This window comes from Taurulus bubalis, assembly GCF_910589615.1.
Source record: "Taurulus bubalis genome assembly, chromosome: 14".
Classification (NCBI taxonomy): domain Eukaryota; kingdom Metazoa; phylum Chordata; class Actinopteri; order Perciformes; family Cottidae; genus Taurulus; species Taurulus bubalis.
The window spans coordinates 9,208,631-9,223,197 of record NC_136602.1 but is presented as its reverse complement, the minus strand read 5'-3'; the positions used below and the strand labels follow the sequence as shown (position 1 = coordinate 9,223,197).

The 14,567-nt window shown below is 42.6% G+C and overlaps 1 protein-coding gene across 1 annotated transcript; it reads right to left on the bottom strand.

Annotated features, from left to right (window-relative positions):
• Positions 1–281: 281 nt before the first annotated feature.
• Positions 282–13,519, bottom strand: phyhiplb (phytanoyl-CoA 2-hydroxylase interacting protein-like b; the record flags this gene model as incomplete). Its single annotated transcript, XM_079230290.1, has 5 exons — positions 282–1,282; positions 3,023–3,140; positions 4,030–4,204; positions 5,306–5,502; positions 13,414–13,519. 5 exons carry the CDS (start codon positions 13,517–13,519, stop codon positions 739–741), a joined length of 1,140 nt encoding a protein of 379 aa, XP_079086416.1. The 3' UTR covers positions 282–738.
• Between the last annotated feature and the right edge of the window lie 1,048 nt (positions 13,520–14,567).

Here is a 14,567-nt window from a genome sequence, read left to right as displayed (position 1 = left end):
TTTAAAAAAAGGTTAACAAGTAGTTCACACTTGGTCACCAAAGATTTAGTTCTAATGCAACAGCCTCTCAAATATGTTTTCACATGATTCTACAGAGGTCTCATGTCTGGTTTTTAATACCTTTGGTATGACAATCGACGCTGCAGCCATAGAACCTTGTAGTACCAGTCAGCGCCACTAGGAGGGGAAAAAATGTCTACTGTGGAATGAGAAGAAAATATTTCTGAAACAACAGTCAAAGTATTTGGAAACAACTAAATGCTTGTCCACACAAACCGTGGACACTCAATCATCATCATATTAATAATAGCAAGGCAAAGGTCATTAACAAAATATGGGACAAGTGTTTAAAGATATCAACAGGAAATTGAATAGAAGCAGTTTGTTCTTAAAGTTAAAGGGTTTCGTCAGTGCGTCAGGGTTGACTTGCGGGATGGATGGGTCCGTGTTGTGGGATATCTTTAGGTGTGTTTTTTTTTCTTTTTTTAACATTGAGGGTAACCCTTTTAAGGCGAGGAGACAAAGGTGCAGGTGTCAGTGCGTTCCCTCCTCTTCTTTGGGAATGACGGTCCCTCCAGAGTACAGAGATATTGGTGAGCATGTCTGGGAGCCTACTAAATCTGCTGCTTCATGCATGTTTCGGTCTGCTTCATCAGTACATGTGGACTTACTGTGTGTGTTTAGAGGTCAGTCACCACTCCCCTTCCTCTCCTCCCTCTCCCTAAAATCTGCCTTTTCTTAGCGTCCCACACTGATGTTGCAGGTCTTGCAGCTGGGGTCCTTCTTGGCGTTTACTGTGGACATGCTCATCAGCTGGTGCCCGCTGATCTCAGCCACCGTGCCCAGCGCCAGGTCTACGGGCTCCGTGTAAATCACCTCCAGTATGACGTCCTGGGCGTGGTGAAACACCAGGCTGCCGTCACCCCCTTCACCCTGCTTGCAGGTGAGGAAACTGTTGTTGGTGATATCTAGCACAGGAAGCCTCTGCTTACAGAACTCGTCTCCCGTGGAGCCCTTCGGCGCCAGGACCAGGATGACGTAGTGGTAGGCCGTATACATGCAGTAGAAGTCTCCAAAGTAAAGGTTGCTGTCGGGGTTGAAGAGCGTGTCGGCCCGGACCTCAAAGCGGTGGCGGCCGTAAGGGGAGTCCTGCGGAGGCTTGCCCGTGTTGAACTCGGTGTTGCAGCTGAAGTAAATGCCCTCCAGCTTGCCACTGATGGGTGACCCGTGGCTGCCACTGTTGTCTTTCACCAGCTGCAGCATCCGGTTCTCCTGCGTCTCCCTGGAGTTTAGAAAACAAGAATGAAGTTGGCTGTGAACAAATAGCACAACATGTAGTAACAAATCTGTACATCTGTGTTCTCCATCAGCCGATCAAAGTCATTTTGGAGATGCCTGAAAGCAGGGGCATCCCTTGTGAAAATAATATTCCGCGTATGAGACATGGCTTAGGAGCTGATTAAATGTGTAAGATGCAGCCGGAGCCTGACACAATCCACAAGAGTGAACTGAATGGATGACGGATCTACTTTCAATGTTTCTAGAACAGTAATTACATTAGCTTCGTCCAATTTGTCATCCAGGAACCTAGTGAGAGAACATTGCTTAACTGGAAAACTAAACTAACTAAAACAATTCTCCATCAGGATGACAAACTGCTCGGAAACAAAAGCAGCTCTCAGAAAACAAATGAATAGATGAGCATTCAAAGCGATGACTGATTCCGTGGCAGCTGCATATTTATTTTCTCCCACAGAGTAAATCTGAGCTTCAAAGCTCCAATTATGAATTGTAATTGGAGCTGCTTCCCTGCAGAGGTTGTCATTATAGCCTTAATTGATGCTTTGTCGTGGGCATTATGGAATTAGTCAGTTCCCAACCCGGGTCACTGGAGCAGAGGCCTCATTCAGTGGTAATGTCAGTACCGTTATTTGCCACATGATGGTGCAGTTTAATGAAACCTCTCTTGTTATATTGTAGCAGATGCAAGTCAGCCAAAGAGAGAAGTCTATCCAGATGATGTCATGTCATAAAGCTCCAGCAAGAGTGCTCACAAGCTGTGGCTTTAGTACAGAAACAATGTGCTTTGTCAGGCGTAGAGCATGGAGAGGAGATATAAAGAGAAAAGACAACACTGTTCTAGGAGTAGGACACTTGCATCAAACTAGACAAAAGCCAATTTACATTATAACTGAACAATGCTTCAGAAAAAACAGCTACTACAGAGATATTCCTTCTCTCTGAAAGGCTTCCACCGCTTGTAAAGAAATCAAGAAAACAATATTAGTATTTTTTGTACTCTATGTATTTTGAGGATGTTATTGTAAGAATCAAATCATGATTCCCTGGATTATTTTTAGGTAGCTGCTGCATTAGCTCCTCTTACGTGTACGGATTAGAGGAATTCGTCACTGCTTTGTGCAGCTGCCCCTTCAACTGAATCTCGTTTTTTTTCCTGGTTTTCTCTCGATGGAAATACATTACCCCAAAATGACATGGTCATCATGTTGTTTGCAGAATAATTGTTGTACTATTGTGACGGCCTCAGAGGTCCACGAGCCGGGTAAAACAACTATCATCATCACAGAATCTTTACAGCAGTATATGAACAATGCATGTTGTGCAACTTGCGCTAAAAGGTCATATTAATGTCATATAGCATCACAAGGCTTTGAGGTAAGTAAAGGCACCAGATGCTGACATTGTGACTTAAACGTCACAATGTATTTGTCTGAAATTAAAATATAAATTATCAACTGTTTATTTAAAAGTGAAAAAAAAAATCATATAGTATTTTTTGACATTTACAATAAAAATAAGAATAAAAAGTAAGTGTTGTATAAAAGACTACGTCACACATAGTTCTACAGACCCGAAAGATGAACATAAATTAGTTGTTAAATAAATAAATTGGAGGGAGATGAGTTGAGTAAAGCAATGCAGACGCATATCTAAACACAGCCAAAAGAAGATCAAAATGAAACCATTGCATACTCGTCAGTAATAAGTGTGGGACGCCTACCTGGCACGGTCAAAGTACTCTTTATTCTGGTTTCTGTAGAAGACATCGAAACGCAGCATCCGGCCAGCGATGGCCTCTGCCTTCTGCATCAGCTGGTTTAGATGCACTGTGGAATAATCTGGAAAAGAGACGCAGCGCGGCTGTGAAAATGACTTTGCGGTCATCAGGAAGATCAGAAACCAGTGTATATGAAATAACCAGAAATATGAGCATGTGTACTGAACGGCCCTTCTTCATATTTAGCAACGTCTCTTTTTACTCCCCACAATGTAAGCAGGACTGACAAAAGGGTTTTGATTTACTCCAAAGAATATAATAAAGTTTATAATAAAGGCTCTTTTTCCCCTCATCCAATTTCCCTTTAAGCACTCGAACACACCGAAAAGGACGATTTGGGGAAAATTGCCTTCTCTTTCATGAACGATAAAAAAAACTTGAACAAAAATGAAAGAAGACTTAAGGAGATTGTAATGTTTAGCCTATTGTTTAAGTCAAGGCTTGTTCTGTTGACAGTGAGACATAATTTAATAAACGCTAGTTCAACAATTCAACTGAGGATTTGACATGAATGGAAGGTCTTAGCAGCAGCAGCAGCATCTCTAGCCTGCTTGAGATGCAGAGGATCAACAACATCATTAAGCATCCTCCATCAACTTCTCTTACTACACACTCCTTCCCTGATTGTTCTCCTTCCTCCCATCTCAACTGCTGCTCCTCATCCCTTTCCCCTCCCCCACTCTAAGCCACTAGCCAGCAATGTTGAACTTGGTGACCTCTGCATCAGGACGTATACAGCACAGCTCCCCTCCTTCCTTTAATCCTTCTTTTCCCCTCCTCCATATCTCCATCCATCTTTCCCTTCGCTCCCTCATATTGTGCTGTATCCTCATTATCTCTCTAGAGCAGCTCAAATATAGGCAAAAAAACAATAAATCAAAGGCAGCACTGATGTCACAAATCCTGAAAAAAAAAAAGCATGATGGAACTGTAAGATGCATTTAACTCACCCGCAGTGCAGAACTCGATGATCTCGCTCCACTCGGAGATGGCGTAGTCCCCGTCCGGCTGTTTTGAGGCCGTCTGGACCGCCACGGTGTACTCTGTGCGTGGGCTCAGGAACCAGTGACCTCGAACCGTCATGGGCAGGGGCACTGCCTTGGCTACCAGTTTGGTAGGAACATCCTTGATGGAGGGAAGATGAGATGGAAAAGGGAGGTGAAGGAAGACAGGACATTGGTCAGGAAGAGATACTCCAGTTATGCATCACTTTCTAAACATATACATGTACACATTGTATGCAAGTGTCCGGTAGCTGTCTTTTTCTTTATGCATGTACACTATTTACCCCCCTCCCCCGTCCTCAGTGGGCCTTAGCAGCTCATTGATTGGACCAGGAGCCCCTGCCTAGCAACAGAGTCAATCCATTCAGCCACCAACACTGTTGCTGCACACCACAATCAAAATACTAGTATGGGGTCACTAGGTAGGAAGAGGAGAAACACTCAGCGACACAGACTGCAGGAGGAAGAAGGAGGAGGAGGATGATGAAACAAGTATGTGAGGTTGTCTGAGTGTTCACTAAAAGAGCTGCCTTCGCCCAGCTGCTGCTAAAACCACTCTGAGTAGAGTCTTTGACAGAAAGAAGAAAAAGCGTGAAAAGAAAGTTAATCTTGAGGTAAAATATGCTGCACCTGTGTTATGTGTTTCAGCTTCAAAGCAATCGTTTTAGGTTTCATAAGGCAAGGATCGTCATACCTCCAGATGCTTGTAGCATCGCAACCACTAATATGTAATTACAGTTATAGCCACGAAGGGACAAATGTCATTCACTAAGTAGACACAGCAACATACAGGAGAAATAACATAAGTGGAGTGATTGTATGTCAAGAACATGACATTGAACCCTGAATGACATCTTTACTTTTAAAAATAAACCTGGTTTTCTTAAAATGTGCATTACTTATAGATGTGCATTACCTATAAAGACTTAGATGGAGTATACTGTTGAGTATATCTTAAAAAAAACTGTATATAAATAAATTAAATTAGTTTTTAATACACATACAAATGTGTGTGGCGATCAATAGGGTCTTCATGCAGGTTTAAAATGTATCAGCTTACTTTTGGTCTAGGTTTGTCTACTACTACATCTGATTCATGTCTTCTGTATTTATGAAACGCTGCATAATCTATGCAGTGAGACAACGACGAGAGGCCTTGAGTTGAGTCATCTCTCGAGCGTTGCCTTTAAAAGATGTTTATCTGCGCTGATTCAAGCATTACCTTGTGTTTGAACTTGTTTGAGTTTTTGTTCTCCTTCTTGTTGAGGTCAATGAAGTAGTGTGTGATGCGCTCCTTGCTGCGCGGCTCCATGTCCCAGCAGATCTTGAAGGAGTCGCAGGTGATGTTGCTGATCTTGATGTTCTGAGGAACAGGGAGCTCCTCCAACTCGCAGATAGTGCCGTCCTGGGATTTACTAGCTGTGGAGTAAAGTAATGTTGATACGGTCAATATCTATTTGATGATATGTACCAAAATAAAATGATATGCTTCATATTTTGAAGAGTTTAGAATCTTTGCTCGTAAGAACTCGAGTGTAGTGAGACATTTATCAATGATTGTCAATCACATTTCTATTATCTGAGAAACTGGAGGTCGGATTAAAACAGCAATGCATATATTTAATAGTATATCCTGGCCCGGCTTCATACAGCTCTCAGAAATATGATGTGTTTCCCTTTGTCTAACTCCATTCTACTGCAGTTTCTCTGTAATTATTCCAGACAGCAGGAACAGTAGTAGCACACACACACACACACGCACACACACGCACACACACACACACACACACACACACACACACACACACACACACACGCACACAGGACTGCCAGCATTACTGACTACTATATATGTTGCCATGGAAACACATCAGCCTGCCATGGAAACGCATCATCCCCACAACACACACACGTTTTCTAGAACATCCTAGGCCTTAAATATTTCAAACGCTGTAGATTAAATCTCCTCAGAAGAAATGGATCCATTTATAATCAGCAGTACGATATTTAAAAAAAAAAACTCAGCAAGCACACTGCAGGCAAAACACATGAGTCTGCAGCTAAACCATTTAATATGCTGCATTTAATTAAGTTGGATCATTTATTTATTTTTTGCCTATTGCAACATCATTTCCATTAAATAAGTTGGTGAATCTTACATTTCTCTGAGCTAGGAACACCTCATGAAGCAAAAGCCTACAACCCAAAAGTGCACACTGAGGCCAGTGAAAATGTCAAAACAGGGTTGAATGAGAGCTTTGTAGCTTTAGGATGAATATAGACTTTGCGACACTCGGGGACGCCCACTTGGCATGGCAACAGTAGGTTTTCTGTGTGTTCTCTGGGTTGAAAACACGAGAGTGAGTAAAATACAAGAATCCGGGAGTAGTGCACAACATGGCTGGACTCTATGGCGAATAAACAATGGCAGTGGCAGCAGAGCATGGAACATCCATCTCCACTCATCAGCTGAGAGAGGGCGGCATAAAAGAGTTATCCCAAAATTGGACCGTGTGGCCTCTCCTGTCTCGCCTCCACACAATACAATCACACAACACTCCAACAGCGAAGCATTTGGAGGTTGATTCATTTTAGGAAACCAGAAGGTAATTCCTACACAGACAGTGTGTATATGTGTTCAAATGACGAACTGATTGCCACAAATAATTTACTCAACACAGCAACTGAAAGAAAGAGTTCCAACTGTTACATGCTTGAATCGTACCAGATCTGTATATATATATATATATTTTATAGAGATCTTCAAACTACATTCCTTGTATTTAAACAGTGGACTCACTGCACATGACATAAACTCGACTACTTGAATGGTCACTGGTGCTCGGGGAGTCCCGTGTGTGTAAAATGTGAAGAGGCCAGCAGTTACATCCTCAGGCCGACGGCACTCTGCTTGGCTCTCATCCTTAATGCGGGCATTCCTAAACCTCTCTGCTTTGATTTACTAGTGAAAACATCTCGTCCTGCTGCTGGTGCACATGTAAAGCCCATCTCATTATACTTTAACCCCACTGAGCAGATAAGTTTGGCTCAGACTGAGAGCAGACCTCTGTCAGCTCTCTGGACCAGATGGTGATGTCAGCACTGTGGAGTCCCACCAGAGGCCTTCTGTTGCTGACATTTCACAAAAATATTAAAACATTGATGTCATTCATCTGGATCAGGAAAAGACTAAATACATACTCAAAATAAGTGAAATATTGCCATGGATTTATTTAGCAAGTTTTCAAAAAGGCCGAAGAAGAGTTATTACACAAATGATGAGTAATAGAGCATGCAAAGTGCACTTCAAATGTTGACAATAATGCAGAGGTGTTTGTGTGATTCCCCCAGTATAAAAAGATTCAACAGCTATTTTGAGTTTAAGCATTTATCAGTGATTATAGATCATAAAACATGTCACTCAATATATCCCAAAATCAGTATATAACCCATTATTAACACTAAACAAAAACAAACATTCGGGATGCACCAATCCAGCTTTTTCAGTCCCGATACCCGACCTTTAAATAGCGGCTGATACAGAATGCCGATACCAGTGTTGAATTAAAAAGCTGTATGCCGCACTGTGTGGAATTGATTGGGATCATTCATTCATGCCTAAAGGAACATCAAGTTTGATTTAAACCATTTCTAAATCCTCTAAAACAAAATATAACAAATAAATACATCGATATAAATGTACTAAATTATTAATCATGCACCAGCAACTTGGCAAAAAATCCTTAAAAATAAAAGAATTACAATTCAAGCATACATTTTGTTTAATACAGCAACAAACTAGTCAAAACATAAACAGGAATTAAAATTACAGTATTTAACATATATAGTGAACACTTTAATGGAAGAGATCGACCTCATTGTCATCAATACTCTAACCAGCTATTTGAGTCAGCTATGGCACAATATTCAATATTGGTGCATCCATAGCAAACATAAAAGATGAAAAACCTGCTAATTCAGTTGTTGCGCTGTGCCTGAAGAATAGTAGCTTCCTTGTCCTTAAAATGATGTATGTCAACAACACTGATATTTCCCTGACGAGCGCTGAAAGGAGACCCCGTGCAGGCCTTTGGCCTCCGGGCCTCTTGCGGCCACAGAGTGCTGATTTAGCTCCTGTTCTCTTGAATGCTCTCCTAATTAACCTGCAAATGGAGGCACTGCACCGACACAGCAGAGCTTTACAAATGCAGTCAGATATTGCTTGCATAATACTCTCAAGGCTACACAGTCAGGGTAAAAGTGACGTTATCAGGGAAAACGGGCTCTGAAACCTTGACGGTTTACTGGGGGAACAAATCAAAGGAAATGCTCATGAGATGGACCGAAATCTGCAACCCCCACTGTTCTGAATGTGTTTTTAAAAAAGGCAAAGAAATATAAAACATGAAATCACTAACAAACTAGATAGAGCCAACATAATAATACAAATGTATATATAGAATTACCTCAAACTTGTTGCCTCTAAATATGAATCTGATTACACTTCTGAACACAATGTGGACCGGATAGCTTTGCCTAGCACAGTGCTAAGCTGCACGCTGAATCCTCCAGGGCTCAGGACGCAAGATGAAAGATGGAAGAGCGGGAAACAAACAGGATGAAGGTCAGGCGGTAAGGTGAAGTCAAACCCTTTATAATCCCACACGGGAGACCTAAATCCTCCACCTGACTTAGATTTATGGGCTAGTATTGTAGCCCATAGTATTCAGCTCTTGCTACTTGCACCAGGGATGCTACTGTAGCTAATATTCATTTTGTTGAATCCTAACTTTCTCATTGAAGCCATTATATTGTTATGAACTTGTCTCAGCATGCATTGCTCTGTATAATACTGCTGTGCAGGAGGCGGAGGGTTGCCTCATCGTTATTAAGCAAAATGAGCGGCCTTACTTCGGAGCTTAGGAGCAGCGATTACACACTCTGGGCGCACATGTACATATACTTCATAGGATACATGAAGGGCAGAAATATCTGCCCTTTTGCAAAATAATTACATTTCAAAAGATGAAAAGCTTTCTCTGATGAATCTGCTAAGCCCCATCAAATGCCCTTTATTGGGTATTGGTGTGCAGTCAAATATCACAGGGCGGAATAGCAAAAGATGCAGAAGGGTCGATACAAATCTTGTAAACATGCCCATGCAGAGCCATCCTAATGGCTCTCTGTGGTTGGATTTGTTGCAGTCACACCTGGCTTGATACTGCGAATCATTTGTGAGCACTCTTTACCGGTGAGGGCAAAGCGATGTGATCTGATTTCCATTCAGGCCACCTGCATTATGTAAATGAACTCTCTCTCTCTCAGTGGCAGTTGGTGATAAAAAAGCATCCACCGTGTGAGACTCTGGTGCTCCATTTGAAGGTCTGGTATTGCTGGTGGATTATGGGAGTGCTGATCCTTTCTGACTGCACAAGTGGGCTCTCACTTCAGACAGTCGAGCCTCCTACTTTTTAAGTTGCAGTGTTGGGTCTAATATTGAACTGTAGACGCGAGCAGTGCAACAGACACTCACTAGACATCGATGTTCGCAGGCTTTTGAAAATCAGGCTTTTGTTCCTCTCAATGAACAGGCTAAACTGAGGCGAAGCCTAAACAATGCTGGCGTACACTTACAGTGGTCTACCTTTTACACATTAATAAGCCCCTGAACAGTAGAGAAAAAAACCTGGCAAAGACATTTTAATAACACAACCTTTAGAGATAAATTGGGCTCTCAGGCACAGAATCGACCCATCCCTATTCTTACAAATTAATTAAATAGAGAAGACCTTTAGGGAGGACGGATCCGTTTTTTTCTAAACCTTTCCAATACCAGAATGAGTTTTTTCATGTGCATAGAATTTGAATTCCTTAACAACTGATGTAAATTCCTTCAATAAGATGGGGGTTTTTTGGCAGTAAGAAGCTTGAAAAGAATCTTGTACAAAAGGATTTTATATAACCAAATTGGAAAAAAATACAAAAGGAAATTTAGCATGAATGTTTGAAGCGGATTTTGAGGGCCCGACTGCTCGGCAATCCATCTCAAACAGTGTTCAGAACTATGTAGCACAGCAGAGTCGGTTGCAAGTGAATGCATTATGCAGCCGATAAGTGGCTGCATAATATGTACCTGCAGCTCTTGCCAGCACAGTCATGGTACACAACTGCTCAAACTGAACATTGGCCAAACCAAAAGGCCAACTTACTCAGACGATCCTGTACGTCACAAGGCCAACCAGCTGCCATGTTGGAACTGACTGGATACGCTCAACACAAGTTGCCACAGGAGTTAATATTCTATACAGGACTAGAGTCTACAACCATGCTAGCAGCTCTGTGAGACTGTATATGGACACAGAGGTGCTTTGAGTTCATCCGCAAACGTTGGAAAAAAAAAAAGAAACCATTCACCTGATGATGGCACTAGATAAAAAGTGATTGGTTGAGATATTTCAGTCTGGACCAAAGTGGTGGACTGACCGACGCACCAACAATGCCATTAAAAGAGGTGCATTACTGTTAATAAAAGCTAATAAAAACAACTTTTAGATCATTTATTTAATCATTTTGATATCACTTGATAGTCTGAAATGCAGCACATTTGGCCCCTGCACCGTCATATCTCACTGCTTGTTAAATCGTCCAAGATTTCTTCTCGGGGTGTTAAAAAGTAAATCCTTTTGTTCAAGTGTTTTGGCACTGCATTCAAGGAAACAATGCCATTGTTGAGTAATTGGCAGGCTCGACACCGAGGGAGGTTTTGTTCAACTTGACACAGTTACTGGTGAAGTTAAGTTACATTTAGGAGATGGTTTTCCATCCTTCGGTCTATCCGTCTGTCTATCACGGGCTCACACACTTCCAGACTGAAGCTTTCACAGCTGGAGCAGCAGGATTTCAGGCAGAGACATTTCAGGCCATGCAGTTGCGAGAATGGCAGCCATCCATCATGACAAGTTAATTATGTCAGCGGGCACGGCACAAGGTCCCCGCAAGACATGCAGTGTGTACTTCATAGTACACAACATTGTAAGTACACATTAACTGTGGATATAAAATCAAAATGGTCGTCAGAGTCCAGTTTGCAGAGGTTGGTGGCAAATTTGTAACCATTACAACATCATGGAGGCTCTCCTCCTGTGAGTCCCCAGACCTCTGCACACCAGCAGAAGAGACTTCTGTAAATGTACCACTACTCATCACGCTTAGGAAAACATTCACTACCTCACATCACTACACTGAGCCATTAAAGGCTGCAGCACCCGTTCTAACACAGGGACACACAAAGACAACTTGTATCCCACCATTTCTTTTGTCCATTGAAAAGCTCAAACAGTCCTCAGTGTGTGCGAGTGTGTGTGAGAGAGCTCTCTCCTACAGACAGTAGGCCCACTGAAGCTGCATGCAGTTCCATTTGCTAGGTCAGCATAGGCACATAAGCCTCTCATGCTGACAATTAAATATTAATGGATTTAGGAGATACATTTAGAAAGCTTCGAGGTGAAACTGAAATGAACACCGTCCTTAGGAAAACATACGCTTTGACCAGATGATATATATTGATGAGTATATTTCCAAGAATGCTAAAAGTGGGCTATGCAGTCATCTACATGGGGTGTGGCAGGGGAAGTGTAAACTACACAGCACATCTGGAGGTCATTTTAAGAGAGTGCGACATCAAAATTCAGAGGTGGGTCAGAATAACGGAGCCACTAATACAATCCAAACAACACTCAACAGAATTTAACATCACGATTCTAGAAACTATTTTCTGCTATACAACAACCATCAATTGTCCTGCATGATGTGTACAGAAGGTGGAGATTGGAACAATGTTGCTCCATAGACAGAGAGTATGTGGGTGTCTCAAGGACACAGGCACACTATTTACACTGGGCAGTCCACTTGATAAATAGGAAAGTGGCTGTTGTGCTGCAAATACCAGTAAACCTGCAGCACAGGATACACACAGCTGGCACGGGATCCATTCGAGAAGTCCAGCCCCAGCCTACATATCATTATTAAAATTACAGCTTTAGAATCGGGCCAACAAAGCACTAAGAGGATATTAACAGCATCCTGCTGTATTACATTATGAGCAGCAGATCCGGCAGATGAGAAACTGAGGCGGTGGTACAATGACTGCACTGTGTTGAGATGCTGGGGGGACCTTTGGAGGCTCAATGAAGACACACCAGTGACTCCACCATTGCACTCACTGGCCAATCGAAATACAGATTTGAAAAAGTAATCTGGTATAGCGAGGGGAAAACATAATTAAGTTCATTCAGCTGTAAAAATGTGTGATCTCATTTTATTGCAATATGTGACTTAATCTATAATCTTAATTAAAAGGGATCTCCGTAACCATGCATCAGATGTGTAATCAGTTGTGTGTAATTGCACTGATGGGTGTGCAGGGCTGTGCCGCCTGTGCACACACGTGGGTGCAGCCATGTTTGAGCCTCTCATTCTCTTCTGATGATGACTTGCTTTTTTTGCTCCCCACCATTAAATTCACATCAGGGTTCAGCCTGCGCGTTTCAAAACTAAATAAATCTATAGTTTATAGATTGTCTCTTATACGAGATACATATCAACTATTCGTTTGATGGTATTTATCCCAAAAATACTTTTGAATTCAGTCAACCAGACAATCCAGCATGGATGCAGCTGGGTGACTTGAATTATAAATGTAAACGCAGGGATGAGTTGTACACAAGTTCAGGATGGGATATGCTACATATATATATATATATATATATATATATATATATATATATATATATATATATATATATATATATATATGTAGCATATTTCTAAATACACGGCATTTAAAAAAAAATTGTAATGACAAAATGTAGAGAATGTGATGCACTGTGTGCAGACTAATCTAATATGGTAACTCCCGATGATAAAGACAAGAAGCAGCAGTTAAAGGCATGGTGGATGCCGGTCTCTGTCCATGTCTGTGGTTCTGAAATAAAGACACTCATCACTTGACATTGTTCCCTCGCCAGTGCATGTCCAGTTTGCATTCTTTCTTTCAAGCAGTCCTTTCTCATATAAATGACCAAAACCTTGTTGCCACTGTTAACAAGACACTCAGTTATTCTATACACACGCAGAGGTGCACCATCCCTCCATCCAGGGAACTGGTGGAGCAACCGGCCCCTATATGATACTCCTTCCAAACACACAATACGGGTACAGCTTGCAGCTGAAACCAATGACAAAACACACTGTCCGAAATTAACAATAAGGCCCAATGCACTGACATTATGCACAAACACCCAAGTGAAGAGCAGATAAACGTTTCCTTACCATCCCGCTCGCATAACTGTAAGGCGTCCAAGCTCAGGTCCTTGATCATCCCCTCGCAGGGACTTAACGGACTGGTGATGCTGTGCGCCAAGCCTGGTACCTCCATCTCTGCAGAAGAGAGCCTGGATGATGCTTCCGTGGGAATGTGCCGTTCAATATCGTCCACGGGACTTGCACAACAGCAGGCTTCCGTCCACGGCTGTGTCAAAGGAAGGAGAAAAGAAAGAACCGGCTTCCAGTCAGTCCCTTGCTCGTTCCGTCGCTCACTACTTCTGCGCTCCCGTCTCCTCTTGGGCGGTGCGGCTATAGTGACGCGTCAGTGGAAGCGTCACCAGCACAAGCCGCCAGTTCGGTCCTGCAACGTGGGGCATGGCAGCTACTGCAGAGGAACGATTACATGCATGAAGCTCCAAGATACACGTCTGCGCGTTTATCTTTTCTTTTTTTACTTTTGCATACGCCCCGCGTGCACGCAAGCGCGTCTGTGCCTGCAGAGCCACAAGTGTGTGTGTGCGCGCGCGTGTGTGTGTTACTCCGCCGCGGGACGGCTGAACATTAATACTTCAGCGGATTAGTACAGAGACGTTCCGCAAATGTAATGGCTTCTTATGTAACCAGATTAGCGGTGTTTCCCCTCCGGTTTAGGGCTCCATCTAAATCTCCAGTTCTTTCCTATTTCACGTACAACGTCATCCCAACAATGGTCTCTCACATGTCCTTATTTGGTGAGGTGCCCGCTCTCGCAGGAGCGCAGGTGCAAATGGACCAGACAATAATGAGCTGGGGGACTCTGACATATTGCGCGACATAATGGATGACTTACCTCTGCTTCTCCATCCTTTTCATTATAATGACACACAACAACAATGCAAGACCCTGCCAGAGCATAGCCAGAAAGCCATGCTTCATGCTTGGCTGGGGGTGTGTATTTGTTTATAATTATCTCCCTTTCTAGAGCCTCTTTTATCAGGGGCTCCCAGGAGCAGCATTGCCAGGACATAAAAAGGTCAAGTGCAAGGACAAATTGTGGCTAAATGAACAATGACGGCTGCAGTCGTCTCTTATAACACCAAATCATTTCTGATCATCGTGGGGTCGTGTGCATTCTTGTATTTCCTACAGGAGCACGGTTTCCTCTCTGTTCAGGGGAGCAT